Source organism: Paralichthys olivaceus, chromosome 14 (genome assembly GCF_024713975.1).
Source record: "Paralichthys olivaceus isolate ysfri-2021 chromosome 14, ASM2471397v2, whole genome shotgun sequence".
In the NCBI taxonomy this organism is placed as follows: Eukaryota; Metazoa; Chordata; class Actinopteri; order Pleuronectiformes; family Paralichthyidae; genus Paralichthys; species Paralichthys olivaceus.
Window position 1 is genome coordinate 17,254,249 of NC_091106.1, and position 18,925 is coordinate 17,273,173.

The 18,925-nt window shown below is 43.1% G+C and overlaps 1 protein-coding gene across 33 annotated transcripts in view; it reads left to right on the forward strand.

Moving 5' to 3' along the window:
* LOC109633137 (ankyrin-3-like) overlaps positions 1-18,925 on the forward strand; it is a 109,006-nt gene that overhangs the window by 39,593 nt on the left and 50,488 nt on the right. For 28 of the 33 annotated variants that reach the window (XM_069538207.1, XM_069538214.1, XM_069538219.1 and 25 more), the window contains exons 2-6: positions 14,325-14,426; positions 14,702-14,800; positions 16,593-16,691; positions 17,231-17,329; positions 18,634-18,819. In XM_069538207.1, coding sequence (XP_069394308.1) covers positions 14,325-14,426; positions 14,702-14,800; positions 16,593-16,691; positions 17,231-17,329; positions 18,634-18,819 — 585 coding nt within the window. Of the gene's footprint in view, positions 1-8,045; positions 8,219-8,340; positions 8,782-13,811; positions 14,157-14,324; positions 14,427-14,701; positions 14,801-16,592; positions 16,692-17,230; positions 17,330-18,633; positions 18,820-18,925 lie in introns of those variants that run through there. The other 5 variants (XM_069538210.1, XM_069538212.1, XM_069538228.1 and 2 more) reach the window with 5 other exon arrangements.

Genomic DNA, 18,925 nt, shown 5'->3' on the forward strand with positions numbered 1-18,925 from the left:
CCAATTAGAGGAAGTGTTGGAACTAAGCAGAAATGACACAGAGGAGACAGCAACAAAAAAAAAAGCTGCAGTGCTTGTTCATCATTTCACAGGGTCAGCGTGACTTTTGTACTTTTGACCTTTAAATGAGATGGAACGTATTGACTTAAAATTGATTCTAAAGGTCTTTAAAGGATCCGTGTGTAGAATTTAGTGACATCTAGAGGTGAAGTACCATGCTGCGTTTGAGTCTTTTGACTTGTGCCTTTCTCCATGTGTGTTTGTGTGAGTGTAGATTACACACACCACGTGTTAATGTTGTATGTAAGAGGCACTTCAAGGTGAGCTGAGTGTGGGGGTGGAGGCTCTTAGACGTGACTTGATCATTTGAGTTGTTGCTGACACCGTCATGGCCTCAAAGTGTCCTCATGGAAACACATATCACTTAATCAGGTGAAGAGAACCCCTTAGTTTCTGTCACTGATATTACATGTTAGTGTCCCCTTCATGTGGCAACATATCCACACATGCAATTTTACCACAAGATTTTACCAACATGTAGGATATATGTCACCTGAAATAAATAGACAACCATCCACATTCTTCTCATTTTTATTAAACATTTTTAGATCTACTCAGGAAATCTCTGATTGAGTAAGAAAGACAACAAAACAGAAACACTCAGTACAAAGGGAGAGATGAGACGACAGTTGAAAATTATTAGATCAAATTATAAGTGTGGCAGATGAGAATCCACCTCAATGAAGAAAGTAACTCAGCGTCATCATTCTGTGTGTGTGTGTGTGTGTGTGTGTGTGTGTGTGTGTGTGTGTGTGTGTGTGTGTGTGTGTGTGTGTGTGTGTGTGCGCGCACTAGCCAAGCTAACTGACTGTACCCATCATCAGTCAAGGTTGTGTCTTATTATAGGTCATTCGTTTCTCTGCTCAGCTGCGACCTTGAAGCGAGCTACATGCACCATAGTAGGCAAAATGAGTGAGTGAGAGTGTGTGCATGCCCCCATCCTGCTCTGTGTATTGCACTCCACAAAATAGGTATTCAAGACTGCTTACAGTATGTAAACGTGTTGTGAGAGCGTACATGACTGCACCGTTGATGAGCGGTCAGCTCTGTGTGATGGATGGATGGAAATGGGGGGGGGGGGGTCACAGAGGGTCAGCCGGGGACGGCTCGTGAGGATGTCACTAAACACTGGTCTAAAGTAAAAGTGCTGCCACCCACAATAAACAGAAATATCTGTCTGCCATTCGGGACAAGAGGCTGAGTCCTAAGTGCCAGCAGTCATTTGCTGCTTGTTGCCTTTCACCTGCTCTGACAGTCTCACTGTGATGTGCAAACCACATCAAGTTCTCACCCAAATATTTGACTTCTTGTGAATGTGAGGCATCAGAGAAGTGGTTAAACACTGAGTCGTTCATTTTTATTCTCTAGTTTTTGTTCAGTTTAACCAAACAACATTGGACGGGTTGTTAATTGAGTGTTACATATGATGGCAGCTGGATTTTCTTGTCGCTCTGGTTACTTTTCCTTTCCATTCTAATCTAACCAGCACTTAATGTATAGGCTATATTCAGTGGGGATATATTTAGATAATCTATCTGCTCTTTGTGATGTTTTTCCTTCTTCTTCATATTCTGAAGAAACTGCTGCTTACTTAGTTTGGACTGTACTTTGCACAGCATGATGCTCTGACTGTTTTGCCAAATATCCATCCTAATAAGATCTACGTGAGCCGTCGTGCCTCCTGAGGATCGGTCTAAGTCCTGGGTTACTGTATTACTGTACACCATTGGACCGGATTCAGGTTGCCCGCTGAAAGAGAATAGCCAACCGAAAATCAGCCCAGAGAGAAGGAGGAGAGAAGGAGAAGGAGGAGAGAGACATTCTGGATCATCCTGTACCCCTCCCTCTATCGATTTCCGTGTCCCATGTCCTGTGCTCAACACAGCACATTTGATAGAGAGACGCTGCTCCTAAGCCCGGCCAGCATTACAAAGGAGAGACGGCAGCAGAGAAATCTTTTTTTAATTCTCTTTTCTCCCCTTTAGAAAGTCACAGGATATGACTCTCAGGACCTTTCCACCTGATGTGCAGTGACGAGGACATCTGCTGGAGTTTTCATTCTAGATGAGCTGGTCTACAGACTGAATGAATGATCACTCCCCTGCTGTCCCCTTAAAAATAATGAAATCCTTCTTCAGGCCACACTTGACCCCTTAAACTCCCATGACCTCAGGGTCTGATGTTGTGGTTCCGTCATGGCGTCATTATTGCTCTTAAGGGACTAATGTGGCAGAGTATTTGCTGTCATGCCTTAAGCTGAAAAGAAATATATATATTCCAGAATGCGTGTTGCTGTGTTGCTGTTGTAGTGGTGCTTTGTCTTTTGGGATATCGACCATTTCATAGCAACAAAACACAGGTGAATTTCTTTACTCCTAACACTGCTGCTGCCCGTCTCATTGCCGCGCTGCTGCTATTATGGATTTGGGCCTCCCCATTCAACAACCTATTACTTTGTGTTGCCTGAGGGGCAGCTGGCTGCTTCAGCACCTAATAGCCTTCTGTTGGCCAAGCAGAAAGGCCAGGATCTGAAAGAGCGTTACTCCAGCGTATAGGAGGCCATAACGTGTAATAACCTCTGTGTTTGTGGAGGAGCAGAGATTTAAGAAGTTTAGGTTTTGTCAATAAGGAGGTTGGACATTGGATAAACTGAATTCAAGCACGTTTTCACACTCACACAATATTTCACTCCTTTCTCTGCTTTCATCTTCATCCTTTTCTGTCTGGATGGAGCATTTGATCCACTTGGCCTCATGTCAAAGGTAGAAGATTTGAATATTGTCCCTCAATTTTAACATGTTTACTGAGACATCTGTGTGTCTGTGTGTGTTTAGTTTAGCTTATTCACATGTGCATGATCGTGACTGTGTCTGCATGTGTGTGCCGTTTGGGGATGGGGGGGTGTTCAGGGGGGACAGATGGTTCGTGGTCTGCTCTCGTCTGGTGCTCTCCGCCTGCCAAAGATCAGGCTCAGAGCGCTACACCACTCAGCACTACTCCATTCAGGCCTGCTCGACGACAGGCCAAAATAACAGCCCTCTTTCTGTTTTATAAAGAACTTTATGAGCGATTATAATGTTGTAGTCGAAGCTACAGAAATGACTGTTACAGCAGATTTAGTTTGGATTCACTGACAGACTGTGTTTCACAATAAACACCTGGTTTTCATCGTTGGCTCTTTTGCAAGACAGTATACTACAGTATATAGTATTTCCTAGAGTTGGAATCTACAGAAGTAAAATGTAAACTATAATTATACAGATATTTTATCTTGTTCCACTCAAGTCTTCCCATACAATGAATGCCAGGTCACAACCTAGATGCAGTGTTTTTGCAGGATGTGAGGGCATCAAGCTAAATGTATTGGGCTCTCTGCTGTGGTGGTTCAGTGAGAAGTGATCATGTGGACAAAAAGCTTTTAGACTTGGCCTCTTCCATCTCCACAAAGTCTGGAGAGGAGCCTGGCCGTCTGCAGCGGGGGTCTCAGCCGAGTGTTATTTATCACTGCCAGACACACACACACACACACATACACACTGTATGTACAGTACAGTGGGTGTCTGTATCTGCGATAGATCCATACACACAAACACACAACAATATACCATCTTAAATTAACTGACTTAATAAGTGACTCCAATTATTTCATTATCCAATTACTGGGGCAGTTCAGACATGTGCCTGGTACATCATAGACTGTACCCGTCTGTGACACATGTGCAGACGAACACGAGGAGAAGTCAGACGTCTGACATGGAGACACAGAAAAGACTGAAGTTATGAAAGAAGTGGATTCTTTCTTTTTCACATATGTCCCTCCATCGCTACATTTCTCTTCCACCATGAACACACACACACACACTTGTAGTTCAACTCATCTTTTTTCACCTCCTGCAGCTTTATGGACTCTTTAGTCATTAACCTGAGATGGCGTCACTTCTGTTATGCAGTGTGATACACATCTACCAGTGAATGGTACAGCATGAATAGAGCCCATATATGAGAGGAGATCATTGTCATCTGAACAAGAGCAGTAGTTTTCCTGTGTGTGTTTTGATCTCATGACTAACGGGACATTTCCACTTAAGAAAATAGTCCAGATGTGAACACATGTGAGAGCTGTGATGTTTTCATACTGATGATCGTACTTGTCATGCAGGAGACTCTCCACCAGAGTCCAGTGTTTGACTGCTGAACAGAATCTGCTGCAGGTCAGACTGAGGCTATAGAGGAGACGAGATGTTTGACGTCTTTGACTTTGTGCTCGATTTAACTGAACTTTGAAATGTTGTTTCGTTTTGGAGAGCTCTCCTTCTACTCTCTTTCAATCTGTTTGTCCTCCTCTTTTTCTGCTCTGTTTCTATCTTGCATTCTCTTTTCTCTCTGTTATTATTTTCTTGATAAACCTTGTAATTGTTTGGGTCAATAAAATAGCATACACCCAAAGTGACCATATAGTGTCTAAAGCCTTTAATGTGATGTCTTCTTTATTTAAAACAACAAAAACCCAAAGATTATCAGGCGCTATCTTAGTAATGCAGCAAATTCTGCCCTTTACTTATTTAGATCCTGGAAAAATTATCCAAATATCCAACTGGATAATTTTTTGTTAGTCGATTAATCTAATCATTCCAGGTCTATACTCTCCAGTCATACTGACTACTCACCCCCACTTCTTTTCCCCTGTCTGTAGTTGTCGTCCTCTTCTTTGCTCTTCTGGAGTCTTTATGGTGACTTTTTGGCGGGACAGCTATTGATCCAGCATCGTGCACTAGTGTGTAGGTTTCACCTGAACAGCTGACAAGTCAGTTGGATGAAATCCAATGCGACATTCAGGTTCTCCCCAAGTCAGCGTTATTTCCCCTGGTCCCAGACAGAGGAGAGACAGTAGGAGACTTCATGTGTAGTAGAACTACATAGAATAATTAGTTTTGTAGTAATTGATGTATTTTCTAGTACCATAGAAACAGGAATGTAGTATTTGAAATGATGGATTTGATACATATTTCGCTTATAGGTTAACTTTGTAGGATTTTTCTGATAAAGTAATAGCTCAGTAAAGAATCTGATATTGTGGTGGTGCATGATGACGTCTGAGGTTTGCATATTCACACTGCTCCAGTTCAATGGTTCACCTATTTTTTCTTTTTCAAGTTCCCTCCCTCTCATCCTCTCATCCTCTGTGTTTTCTACCCTTCCTCTCTCTTCCTTCTTCACCTCCTCTCCTTATCCCCTCCCTCCCCGACGGTTTCATGTCCCAGGTGACAGAGAGGAGCTGTGCCCTTGAGCGGGCTCTGTGCAGCGGGGGCAGTAAATTTCCGTCTGGTGTGTGTTATGTGCTGTATCTTCTCCGCAAATACCGAGGATACTCTCCAGAATGAGAATGGTGGGATGTTTTACAGCTCCTCTCAGATGGGCTGAGCTCCCACATTATGGTTTGTGAAAGCAGGAGAGGGAAAGCCAGTCACAATTATTGCTTTTGCCCCAGAGCCCTTTCTTTCCCATTTGAATATATAAGCATATATGTGTTTTCAGGCTTGATTTTAACATGCATAACACAGTTCTGACCAAAGTAGTATATATTTTATTAAGTGTAAATATATAATGTAAAAATCTATTAATCATCTGTCTGCAGTGTTTTTTTCTCAGATGTAATCTAATTTGATTGTTGACACCAGAATAAAACACAAAAGAGGTCATTTTTCATCAAGTACGCTTTACTCCCTTCCTCCTCTGTTGTGACTCCCCCCCGTAGCCATGGCAACCCGGCAGAATCCAAGCTGCTCGCTGCAGTGTTAGCGTGAAGGAGCCTGCGATCCACCGATCACATGTTCAAGTCACCTCTTCTGGTCCAGAGCATCTGTCACTCCCTCTGTCAGCTCTCACGTACTCTGTCTCGGCCTCCTTTAATTTGAATTTCTCTGACTCTCTCTCCAGTTTTCTTTGTCTCTCGTCCGAAAGCTGATAGCGCCGGAAAATACCCATGGTGCAAGTGGTGCCATTCCTCTGGAATAGTGACAGAATGTGAAAGTGGCGGCTGAGGGATGGATGAGCTGCATGATATTACAGGCGTTGCTGCCAGGACAGCATTATTCCAGCTATAAATAACATGCACGGGTGTGACACTGATGAACTGTGCTTATCATTTATTATCAAAATGCTGCTGGCAGATGGAAAGTGTGACCACAGAGGACTGTGTCCAGGGGATTTTTCCAGATGCTGTAGATGTTAATGACCACAGCATTTGTTTACTCAGCTGTGGAGAGAGACTTTTCCATCAACAACAAAAATATGTTTTTAGTCAAGTTTCCTTGCAGGAATTATGCTTCTGCTCAACGATGCTGCACCGCAGTAAAAGTGGACGGGCTGAGGTGGACATGATGTTTTGTTTATTTGCTGAACGATTTGTAATCAGTTGTTCTGTCAGGCGAGACTCGTAGAGAAACAAATGAGACTGACAATGACATTTTATATATTGTGAGCAAGAGGAACAGACTTTGGCAGAAGTAACACCATGGAAACAGTATTGGAAAGAAGTCAACTTCCCCTGAAGCCCAGACACTGGGGATGAGGAATGGAACATAAAGTTGGGATGTCTTATGAAGGGGCAGCTGTGGTAGAGCGGGTTGTCCATTAGCCAGACAGTTGTCGGCTCAATCTCAGCCTCCCCCATTCATTCATCTACCAGTGAATGGAAGTTTCCTTTGGCAAGACACCCTGAATCGGTGTGCTGGCAGAGTGTGATTGATTCGCTGTTGTCCAAAATGATTAAAACACATCAGTGAGCCTCATATAAAATTCATGGATAAAAGTGATCCCATCAAATGCATTATGAACTTAAATTTTTCCCAGGTGTTTAGGAAAATTAATGATTTCAATAAATTAAATTTGCTTTTTATTTGCAGGTGGACTTGGGGCAGAGTGCCACAGACATGATAAAGATATGAGAGAATATTGAGACACCTTTTGATTTGGGCTCGTTGGCAGAACCAACAAATATATGAAAAAGTACAAGAAGCTAGAGAGTAAAAAACAATCATTTCTGGCATTTTGTAAATTTGTTGCTAAACAAGTAGGTTTTTTTTTTTTAAATTGCCCAGTATTAATATTCTCTCTATCTATTAAATGTGTTTGTATGAAATCATATGGCCTCTTAAACATGTACGTAAAAGCTGTGGGAGATCTTTACGGTTGTGAGTGGTCCTCCGAGATAAGATAATCACATCACATGCTACACAGGTGTAATTACCCAAGATCAAACATTGAGGCCTGTGGCACGTTAAAGTGTGTGCTGTGAAAAAGGCCTATTACATGGACACAGTGGTTAATGCTGCATGCTACGCTTGATGTGGACTTTTCCGTTCTTCTGCTCACACAGATTGTGATCACATCGAGGCTCGTGCACATTTTCCAGGGGAGCATTGGTTTAACTCGCTGCTGGTCCCCTGCACTGTGAGCAGGATTTGTGGGGGGGGGGGATCAGTGGGGGTGTGCCTCTCATCCCCAGTTCCTGCTCAGCTGACTGCTGACGGGTGAGAGGTGGGAGGACAGAGGGTGTCCCTAATACCAAGGGAAAAGCCCCCTAATCCTCTGTCAAAGTGTCCCCATTGATTGTAGGCCCCCCCCCCCCCCCACTGCTCCGCTTGCCCCCAAAATACTGTCTGGTGTTATTGTTGTTGCTCTCTGCTGTTATTTGGATTTGAAAACTTCCCTGAGTAGACTGTTAGCTCCCCCGCCCCGTGCACATGAGGTCCCCCTGCAGGTGGAGCAATAACCCACACTCCCAACACACATTCATGCTTTTTTCTTTGTTGGTGTGGAGGAAAAGAGCTGATAAGCAGGATGATAATACAGAGCCATGTGTTGGCAGAGGATGGCAGGGGGAGGGAACCAGTGAGTGGGAGGAGGGAAAGAGGGAGAGTGGGTGGGATAACAGGAGAGGGGGGGGGGGGACATATCCCACTCGTGTCACTTCAGTTAAAGTATTTGTTTCAGCTGCTATTTTCAGCTCAGCCCCTCTCTCCATGCTTGCCTCCCCAACCTTGGGTATCAAGATCTCAGTGTCAGCGTCCCCCCCCCTCACCCCTCAGAGTAAATGAAGGTGAGAAAGAAAAAGAAGGAGGCAGACAGGGAGGAGGGAGACGCCTCGGCTATTATGGTAAGTCAAGTACTCCTCCTGCTCCCCCCTCCCCACCCGTTTTGAAGATGCTTTTGGGGCAGGGGCCAGCTCCTGTGAGGCGGCAGGGATTTACCCTTGTTGACACATTTAAAAAAAAAAAGAGAGAGAAAGATGGGGGGATGACAGGGAGAGAGAGAAGCAGCCGAAGGGATTTGCAGTGTCCCTGAAAGATGCTTTGTTTACTCACCGCTGCAGAGTTGGATAGACCCGCTCTCCTCTTTCCTCCCCACTCCTCCATCCCTCTATCTTTTCGGTGCACGACGTTGACCAGACAGAGGAAGGAGCTGGTGTATCCTCCAGTGCTGTAGCATCTCTTTTTTTTTTCTTTTTTTTTTACTCTTGTTACCTGAGCCAATGGCACCGTGCTGGTCCCTCAGAGTGGGCTCGATGCCCGTGAGGTTAAGATAAAGACGGAGCGGACAGAACAGATGAGGGGTTAACTGTCTGAGCTCAGGTTACACTCCTCTTCACACAGAGGAGAGAGAGACACAGAGAAAGAGGTGGACATGGCTGTGGAGGACGGTGCTGTCTTCTTAACACAAGTGAGTTGTGCCAAGATTTGGATTTTTTTCCTTATTTGTATTATTCTGAATATTTAGATTTGTGAGGATGTCTGAGGTTGATGCTGTGGATTCAGTGATGCTGTGGTCCTGTGTATCATGTGTTATGACAGAACTGGTGTTTGGCTCTGTACAAACTCTGCTACAATCAGAACGGTGCCTGAAGAGGGACGTGTTTGAAACTGCATGACAACAACATACAGGATGTTGTGCACACAAGTATTTGGTACCGTGACTGTTACCTGCTTGTGCAGCTGCATATCTAAAAAGCACACTGACTGCATTCACGTTGTTCATATGCTTTCCACAGTTAAGGAAATACGTTTATTTGCTTCTCCAGACACAGATAAAACAAACAAGATTTAACATGCATGTTGGTCATTGAGCTCTAGAGGTATAGTATTCAGTCTTGATGCTAAGCTAACCATCTCCTGGCTGTAGCTTTGCAACTACAGCTGGTTGTTTTGTTTTGTTGTTTAAGTGAATGTTTGCCTGCGCATGTCTGTATCTTGTTTTTTGGATTAATACAAATGTATCTTAAGCCGTTGACGTGCTGAAGTAGGAACTACATATAATTTTGGTTCTATTAGAGGAAGTGAAAAAGGAAGTGAATCACACTTGAATCAGTGTCTGTTGAAGATGATATGTCTTGAGTTTCTTTCTCAGTAAAGCTCTTTCAGTGGAGAAACGTTCATTGTTGCCTTTTTAGATGTAAAGTATTTACTCATTCATTCATTCTTTCATTCATTCTGTCATTAACTTACTTCTTATTAATTGAATGCCATTCCTGCTAGTGGCCATCAGGAGGCAGGACACTGCTATAACAACATGAAACCACTTCTCTCCTTTGTCGTGCTCAAAGAGCGATGTGGTGCTTTCCAAGATGTGCTGCTCTTCCTCGAGCTGTTTTTGTTTTTTAGCCACGTTGATATAAAATGATGCATGTACAGTCGTGAGAGCTGTGGAGATGATGTCTGAAGAAACCTCAACCCAAAGCATGCTTTCCATCCTTTCCTCTATCAGGCTGGATAATGATTTTCTTGCATGTTTACAGTGAAATCGGAGCATTAATTCATCAATAGCTTTGCTATATTTAGCTTTGAAAGAACAAGAGAAATCAGGATACTGTGAAGGACTATTTCCGGCAGTGGTGGTGGTTTAAAGATGGGAGTAATGGAAGCGGTGGTGGTGGGTTGAGGTTCTCTGGCACCGGTGGGTGTTGTGGCCGACCACTGGAAGCCCCTGGCTTTGTGCTCATAGAGCTGTGGAGCGCGGAGTGTTTTGTGCTGTCAGGAGAGCAGGGGATAAAGTGAAACAATGCAGCCGCTGCTGGTCTGGCTCTCCTCCACTGAGCTCGCTCAGTTTACCCAGAGCCGATAACATCAACGCGCCCTGTGTTTCTGTTCGTCTTTACATTCTCTCACCTGCATGTGGACAGTGCAAAAAGTGTTTGCAGACATGTAGTCCCTCTGATACTTGTCTTTAGAGCAAAATGAGTCTCTGTTTTGTAACATCGGGTTCCAGACTGATGTTATCGGAGTTTGGCATCGTATCAGTCTTTATTCAGCTAAATATCCTCTATCCGTTTAGATTATCACTGTGTTGATGCCATGAGGAGAAGTGCCAAGTACAGATTCAGCAGAATGAAAACACATGCTCTGCTGCTCTAAAATGCCTCTAAACCGAGGGGGTTGGAAAGAGGTGAACTATATGAGATCATGAGAGATACTGTGTCCAATTTCAGTGCTACTTATTTACACATCAGCCACCAGGAGGCTGTTTGAATGTGTAATTAAACTTTAAATTTTTTTAAAAAAGAGCAAATTAATTTATATTTTATTCATATATTTTGTCAAAAATACATTTCCAATGACTTTGTCAAAAAAGTAATAAAGCAATAACGTCTGTCAGAATATAGCAGGAATATGACCAGTAAATTCACAGTGCGTGTGGGTGGGTGTGTTGATGACGTCTCCACAATCTCCTCAATTTTTTCATTTCTGAAAGTCAAGAGTTCATGTCTGAAAATAACTTAAGAGACAATTTTATCAAACCTACATATTTCAGCCCTTTAACTAAAACGTTTTTTCTCTCTCTACTTTAAAAGAGCTGAAGACGGCAGTCAGTAACCAAAGGGCATTTTTAATTAGATATGAGACCTTTAATTGTCCTTTTTACAGCAACTTGCCCCGAAATTAGCTGCATTTCGGACTTTGTAAGACTGTAATTGGGAACGATGGTTTAATACATCGCTTTACCAGTTATAACACGTGTGTCGGATTTCTCTCTCTCTTTCTCTTTCAAGCTCTCCCTTCTATCTACCATTAGATTAATGCTTTCCTTCAGGCTTACCTAGTCTTTAATGGCCCCATTTTCTTTGAACCTCTGATCTGCGGCGGCTTAATGATATTTTTCCTTGCTAATCTCTTTCCCCGTCCTCTGTAATGCTTCATTCACAAAGACTTGAAGATCCGCGGCGCTGGACGTAGATCGGATATGCGCGGCGGGTCGGACATGTTGGTCACTGGTTTTCACTGCAGGCATTAAAGGATAAAGTGACGAGAGCAATGAATGACGACTTATGGATGAAGACTACTTAATCTGTTGGCACTTAAGCTTGAGCAGATGCTGAAAGAGAAGCAAAAAACACTGAGTTATATTTAAATGCAGAATTGAACCCTTCAAAAAAAACATGTAAACTTTAAGGTTATTTTCAAAATCGACTGTATTATTCCCTAAAATGAGATTGTGAATGTGATTTCTGTAAGTGTGTCAATATCTCGTTCTTATGTTTTTTATATATATATATAAAACCACATCTGCCCATACAAAGCAACAAGATTACAGTATTAGATATCATGACTTATATAATATTAAATGCTCGTCCACAGCAGTGCAACCCTGTGTATTCTAATGTCAGAGGTTTTAGAACAGTCAAGCATTTGGTGACACTTGAACAAAGCCTGAGAGTCATGGGTCACGAACATATTACGAGATAGGACAACTGTTGGGTTATGTACCAGCATGGAGGCACACACACACACACACACACACACACACACACACACATGCTGCACAGATGTTACAAGTATATTATGTTGATATTATTTATGAAATAAATGCTGATGAGGTTGGTTAGATTTTGGGCATTAACTAAAATCTTGTTGAAGTGCTTGATCTAGCAGAGAAGTAAAATGCTATAAGATAAAAAACAAACAGATATAACCAGGAAGAAATTCACCTCCACTGTTTATAGTTCTGCTGAAAGTGTTTTTCAGTCAGTATATTTTAAATATAAATGTTCTCATGATCTTGCTCGGTTTAGATTCTCATCTTGTTCGTATATGTTCTCTCATCAGTTGTTTTCATTCCTGCAGGACACCACTTGTAAACAACAGTCCCTGTGAATTACACTGATACTATATATGACATGTACACTCAATGTAGCAGTAGAAGAAAGTATCCCAGGAAAAGTGGCAGCAGGAGTTTACTTCTGTGGAGGCAGGACACTGATGACAGAGAGCTGGTGGAGAGTTGGTTTCTGACATGTCTTCATGAAGGAGGCTGAGTTCTGGGAATAAACTTTACTAATTCTGTCATGCAGAAGATTTAGAATCAAGCTTTTTTAGATGATGATATTGTGAATTACTTGTGTGTTTTTAAATTGTATCTCCCCTTTATCCATCTAATAAGATTGCTCTTCATCACTGACATCTAGAATCAGAGAAATGTAACACAACTGAGTTCACAAGCAAAGTGAAGTGTCCACTTGCAAATCCACACAAACTTTTTGTCGTCAGGCAACAGGAGATTCAGCGTACTAGAGGTTTATGAGTTTCACAGTCAATTGCCTATTTCACAGCACAGTGCAGCAGTGGTTCTAATGCAGCGCTTCCAGGGACTCTCACTTCATCACCTCCAGCTGTATTATGAAATCATTTTTAGTCTTTAAACATTTTTACAATCATACCATACTCTTACCTAGTAATGCCAGGAGTTTATCTGTAATTGCTGTTGACCTGTGCCTCATATTTGTTGCTCAGTATTTTTGTATTGACTACTATTGTACATGACTTTTCTCAAGGCCACAAGAACACAGAGGTCGTTAGCTGTCCGGTGCGATGAAGCACTCCTCTGGGAGTGGGGGGGGGGGGGGGTATGGAAAAAGGAAGAAGACATTTCTAGATGTGGGCTGATTAGCTGTAGAGATTTAGCTTAATGGTCCCTTGTAAGCGGGGAATGAATTAGTTCCCAGTTAACCTTGTTTCATCTTCCAGTATTTTGTTTACCCACATGCTTAAGTGACACGTCTCTTCCTCTTTCTGTTTTATTTTGCCTATCTGTGGAACAATCTGATGCTGCATGTCTTGTTCTCTCACATTTTAGCTTTGGGTCAGATCCCTCTCTGTTTGTCAGAGTTATTTCTGGAAAAGCGTGACCAAGGGGGAGGCGGAGAGCACAATGTTGGATAACTGCTCGTACTGTTTGGCCGTGCTGGGTTTATCCTCAGTGTCTCTGGACGCAAAGACTAAATATAGCACGTCTTTGCTTTTGATAATTCAGGGGACTTTGGTTGTTGAGCCCCGATTATAAAGCAGCATTTTCCAGCCTCTCACCCTCCTGCTCTCAGCAGCTCCAGTGCTGAGTTTTACAAAAAGCTCTTAACAAGGCTGCTGCTAGGACGGAAGTCAAAATGTGCAGAGTTTGCTGTGTGTCATTTTATGTCAAACCAGACGTCTTAGGAGCAAACATGAACCTTCGTCTCTTCGACTGTCTCTCTAGCTTTCTCTCTCTCTCTTTCTTCATGTACTCTCATCCTTCTTTCCATCTCTCCCCCCCTCCCTCTCTCTTCGTCTCACACGCACACATGCACACCACATTTGTCATAGGGACAAAATATGCTTGCCTCATCAATTTATTTTGGTGTGCAAAGCCCTATTTCTGTAGTGAAATAAAGGGACAGCCAAGCAGAATAGAAGATGCTCTGCTTCTCGTAGCACAGCGACTGAGGTTCACTGGATTCAGAAGAGATTTCTGTGGAAGAGGGAAGAGAGGAGGTCTTTGTGGCAGCTGTGAGGACCACCCAGCCACCACACTTCCCACCTTTGGGATTCAGAGACATTTGGATTAAAGAAAGCTGAAATAACAGTCCAGTGGCTCTGATGGGTGACCGAGGGTGACTTGTTGGGATGATGTCCTGCGGCTGGGTTCTCATGGATTTACTTTTTGCACTGTTTGCGTTTTAGCAGACTTGTAAATTAACGATGGACCTCCTCTGTGTGTGGATATTAGCTTTATTTTTCCCTTTGTTACATTGTTTTTTGGATGTGTGAGAAATTATGACGGAGTTCTACCTGGTACAGTAACATTTTGGCATTTGTATGTGCTTTTGTTCTCCTCTGTGCACAATTGAAATGCTAACGCAGTTGAAGACTTAACGCACATAAACATGTGAAGTGTCTGACCTGACATTCTCTTCCTCTCTTTTCTTTTTCTCTCTCTCTGTTTTGTTTTTCTCTCCGCAGTCTGACAGCAATGCCAGTTACCTGCGAGCAGCCCGGGCAGGAAACCTTGAAAAGGTCCTTGACTACCTCAAGTCTGGGGTTGAAATAAACATTTGCAATCAGGCAAGTTTTCTTACACTCTAATTAAGAAACTAAAAATGTTCATTTGAATCTTTGTCCTCCTTAGGGTTTCTCCCCCACACACATGTAAACATGCTTTTTATCATATACTGCTGCCTCAGCTAAATTGCAAATCAAGGGCTCGAACTGAACAAGAAGGATTATTCCAGAACATTTTATGATTTTAATCCATCCATTAAGCACAATTAAACATTACGTCACAGCATCATTGTTGTGCATGAGCTGCGCTTACTCAGCTGAATGTGTGTCTTTCTCAGAATGGTCTGAACGCTCTTCATCTAGCCTCCAAAGAGGGGCATGTGGAGGTTGTTGCTGAGCTGCTGAAGCTCGGAGCCGCGGTGGATGCAGCCACAAAGGTAAAGGAGATCCTGTCACCTACTGCAGCTCACCTGATGTTGTGCTCGACTATATTTGGAACCAGCACGAAACGTATTGCTGCAGTGTTGCATGAAGTTACAGTTTGACTGCTGCAAGTGTGAAGCCTTCATTAGTTTTCAATATCAGATCAATATTTAATGACCCCTGTGGGGATCGCAACTGGAAACAGTGAGAGACTTAAGAAAGGAACGAAAGATTATATTAAATGAACATGATGAAAAAACACAAGGAAGGCAAAAGCAGCAACAATTGTAGCACTATTGTTATAATTTATCTACTGTACAATATGATCTCATATCATTTAATACATCCAGGGAGGATCTCCTCCTTGAAAGCATCTTTGCTGTGATGCTAAAAGGAGATGAGATGGAAAGCCATTGAAAACATAACCCAGATCTGTTTCCAGAGGGCTCTACTCCAATTTAGTCGTCTCGTTCAACTCCTCTGCCACAGGCCATATGCCTGGTGCTGACATAATCACAGGACACGATGAAATATTCAAGATCAAGGAGAAACCTCCCCAATTAAAACCTCTCTGTTGTGACCCTGAGGATGCTGAGGGATTAGTTTGAGATTTTGGGAATCCACTGGCTGCAGCCTGAATGCCTGCAAGTTATATTATTCATTCAGGGAGGCAGTGCTGTTGATATCTAGATTTAGTTATGCAGAGTGTTTCATTTAAATTAGAGGCTTTTTTGATGATCGGGGTAATTGTGTATCAGCCCCTGTAATGTTGTGCTACTCTTGTTTTTGGAGAATTAAACAAGAGGGTTTGTCCTCAGTTCATTGTTTCTCTGTTCAGCCTGTTGGATTAACTCTAGGCTTCACTGTTCTGTTTGAAACAGTCAGAGAAAGATGAAACATTTAGTCTGTAGTGTTGTTGTTCTGGACTGAACCGTTCACGGTGCATCTTTCTCACAGAAATCACTTTATGACCCCACTTTATGAAATGTTAAGATATGTTTGAGGGCAGGAAATGTTTTTCCGGGTAAGGAGTAGCTACAGTTTTGTTCCACCAACAAGTCATAGTGAAGTTATTAGTGTGGGTGGTGGACGCACCAAGCGCAGATGGTGGTTATGAGTAAATGTTAATAAATTACGTTGTGTCTTTTGCTTCAAAATGCCAGTTTTTATATTTATGTTTTCACTTGGTCTGTCTTTCCATCTGGGCCATTCTCGTGAACGCAATATCTCTGCAATGCCTCGACTTTAACCAACAACTTTCACTTCCTAAAAAACAGACAAAACTTGAATCATGCTGCAGTTGCTGTGAGCAAATGAACGAGAGTAGAAACAAAAGAAACATGTCATCAAACTCTTGTCCTCAGCCACATAATAAACCCAGCAGTCTTGTTTGTCTCTATAATACTTGGCTCTCTGTAGTGATACATGTGACAGATGATCCCTGTTGTGCAACAGCAGTTATAATAACAGGGCTCAGTATAACTCGTCCAGGACACAGGCCAGGGGTTAACTCTGCCTTCCCAAGGACCTGTGCATGTCCTGAGGGAAGCCTCCTGTTGTCCTGTCTTCATTTATAGCAGAGGCTCAGCTGGGGCTCATCTTGTTTGGGACGAGGGGTATCGGAAGTGACACATTGTTGGCAGTGCGGGCAGGGGATGCCATAGCTGGAAAAAAACAGTATGGTCGGGCGTGAGGGGATTCAAATGGATATATACAGACTATAGTGACAGTCACACTTAAGCAATGCAGCAGGGCAGGTGGGACAGAGCTTAACACGCGTCCCTGTGGTTGTTCCATTTAATCCAGAAAGGAAACACTGCTCTGCACATAGCGTCGCTGGCTGGCCAAACGGAAGTCGTCAAAGAGCTGGTCACTAACGGAGCCAATGTCAACTCACAGTCTCAGGTAGGCTATACTCATGCACACTCACACGTACACGTGCACAATGTCACAGTGACAGTAGGGTCATGTTGGGCTACTGGGTAAAAAAAAGCGAAAATGCATTTGCCCTGCTGTGATTCACACACTTGTTTCCACGATACTGTGCCATGAAGTCAATGATATTGAGGGAATCACTCGGTGCAAAGATCCTCATCGACAGAATCTGGCATCGCTCCAACTGGGCCTATCAAGAAAACTGCTGCTTCGACATTTAACTCTGTCAGATCAAGGAGACAGACAGATTTCAAGCCCCTTCTTTCTGTCTGGTTTTATCAAACCCCGAAACAGATAGTGTGTAAGACCCTCGCAAAAGTCCTGAACATTTCACATCATTATATATCATCAAATCATTCTCAAGATTCTTGTTTTCATTAATTTTATTTGATAATATAATAATATTTAATGTTTTATTATGTAAAAGCAAAACAGATGTATCTATATGTTTGTATTTTCAAACTTTACCAGCTCTAACATGTTTGTGTTTCGGTCCATGTCGTGCACAGAATGGCTTCACTCCTCTGTACATGGCAGCCCAGGAGAATCACCTGGAGGTCGTACGGTTCCTTCTGGAGCACAGTGCCAGCCAGAGTATGGCCACTGAGGTACTGTACATGTGTGTGTGTGTGTGTGTGATCATATGTGTGTCAGTCCTGTGTGTTCATCTCTATATTGTTGTACCGTTGTGCATTTTCTCTGCCTAAGTCATGTATGGTCTTTACATCTGTTGTACTAACCACCTGCATCTCCTCCTCTGTTTCCTTCCCATCTTCCCTTTGTCATCCCGACTCCGCTCACTCTGCATCTGACTGTCTCCGTCTCTGTCTTCATCTGTTTGTCCTTTCTTTACTTCCCTGCCCCCATCTTTTTCCTCATCCTCTCTGTCTCACATTCTCGTTGTTTCCGTCTTTTCTCCCTTCTCCTCCTGTCTCTCCTCCGCCTCCCCTCCTCCCTCCTCTCTCCATCTCTTTCGTGAGCGACTGGGCAGAGCTTCATTGATTGGTAGTGTATGGTGGTGGAGGCAGAGTGACCTTGAGTGGGTCACACACAAGGTCCGCTTCGCTTGCTGCCTCTCCTCCACGGCTGCAGCCGCCGTTACTGCTCTGATTTACGCTGCTCAGCCTTGTTGAACCCATACATACACATAATTACCTGTCAGCACACGTATACACACACACACACACACACACACACACAAGCATGTGATGCGCACATATGGAGACAAACAGCTGATGGAGCTAATGGAATACCCAGGCCGGTCTGCAGTCCACTGGTTTACATCTATGGGTTACATGATAGAACAGGGGGATGCCCTTTAAGACACACACATACACAAATAGAACATCCACACAGAACTACACAGAGATCCACTACTCGTGTCACATCATATACAAATACAAGTGACCAATACTCATACACACATTCAGATATACAGTATCCAGAACAGGGAGCTTTCAGCTAAATTATGCATCATGAGGGTATTGTGTGTGCGAGTGTGTGGGAGAAACCTTTTCCACCACATCCTCTCATTATGTAACTTACATTATTGTCCTATATGGAGAAGAGGCTTGAAAACCTACCTTGAAAATCTGTTTAAAATGTGGTCTTGAACTTACATTTTTTCAATTGATCCAGATGATTCTTCCCAAAAGATTTGATAAAGCATCAAAAGAGAGAAAGAAAATCCTGAAGTCACTGGATCGCTGTTAAAACCTTTATTATTAAAGTTTGCTTTTAAACCTCTATGGGATTCACATATCTCGCATTGCTTTAACTCTGTAGCTGCAGAAAAGTAACAATTCAGCCATCGTGGCTTCATAACCTGCATCAATCCAATCACACCTACCGTCCCACATCACTTCCATCGCCAGTGATGGTGACTCCTCTCTGTCTCTCCCCTCACGTGCAGGATGGCTTCACCCCTCTGGCGGTGGCCCTACAGCAGGGCCATGACCAGGTGGTCTCCCTGCTGCTGGAGAACGATACAAAGGGTAAGGTACGCCTGCCTGCCCTGCACATCGCTGCCCGCAAGGATGACACCAAGGCCGCGGCCCTGCTCCTGCAGAACGACCACAATGCGGACGTTGAGTCTAAGGTGAGCGACAATGTTTCATTTCCGTCTCTGCGGGTGGGGGGGGGGAGTTCATTTGGTTATCTCTTTGATTCTTTGATTGTTTCTTTGATTATTGATTTCTTTGTTG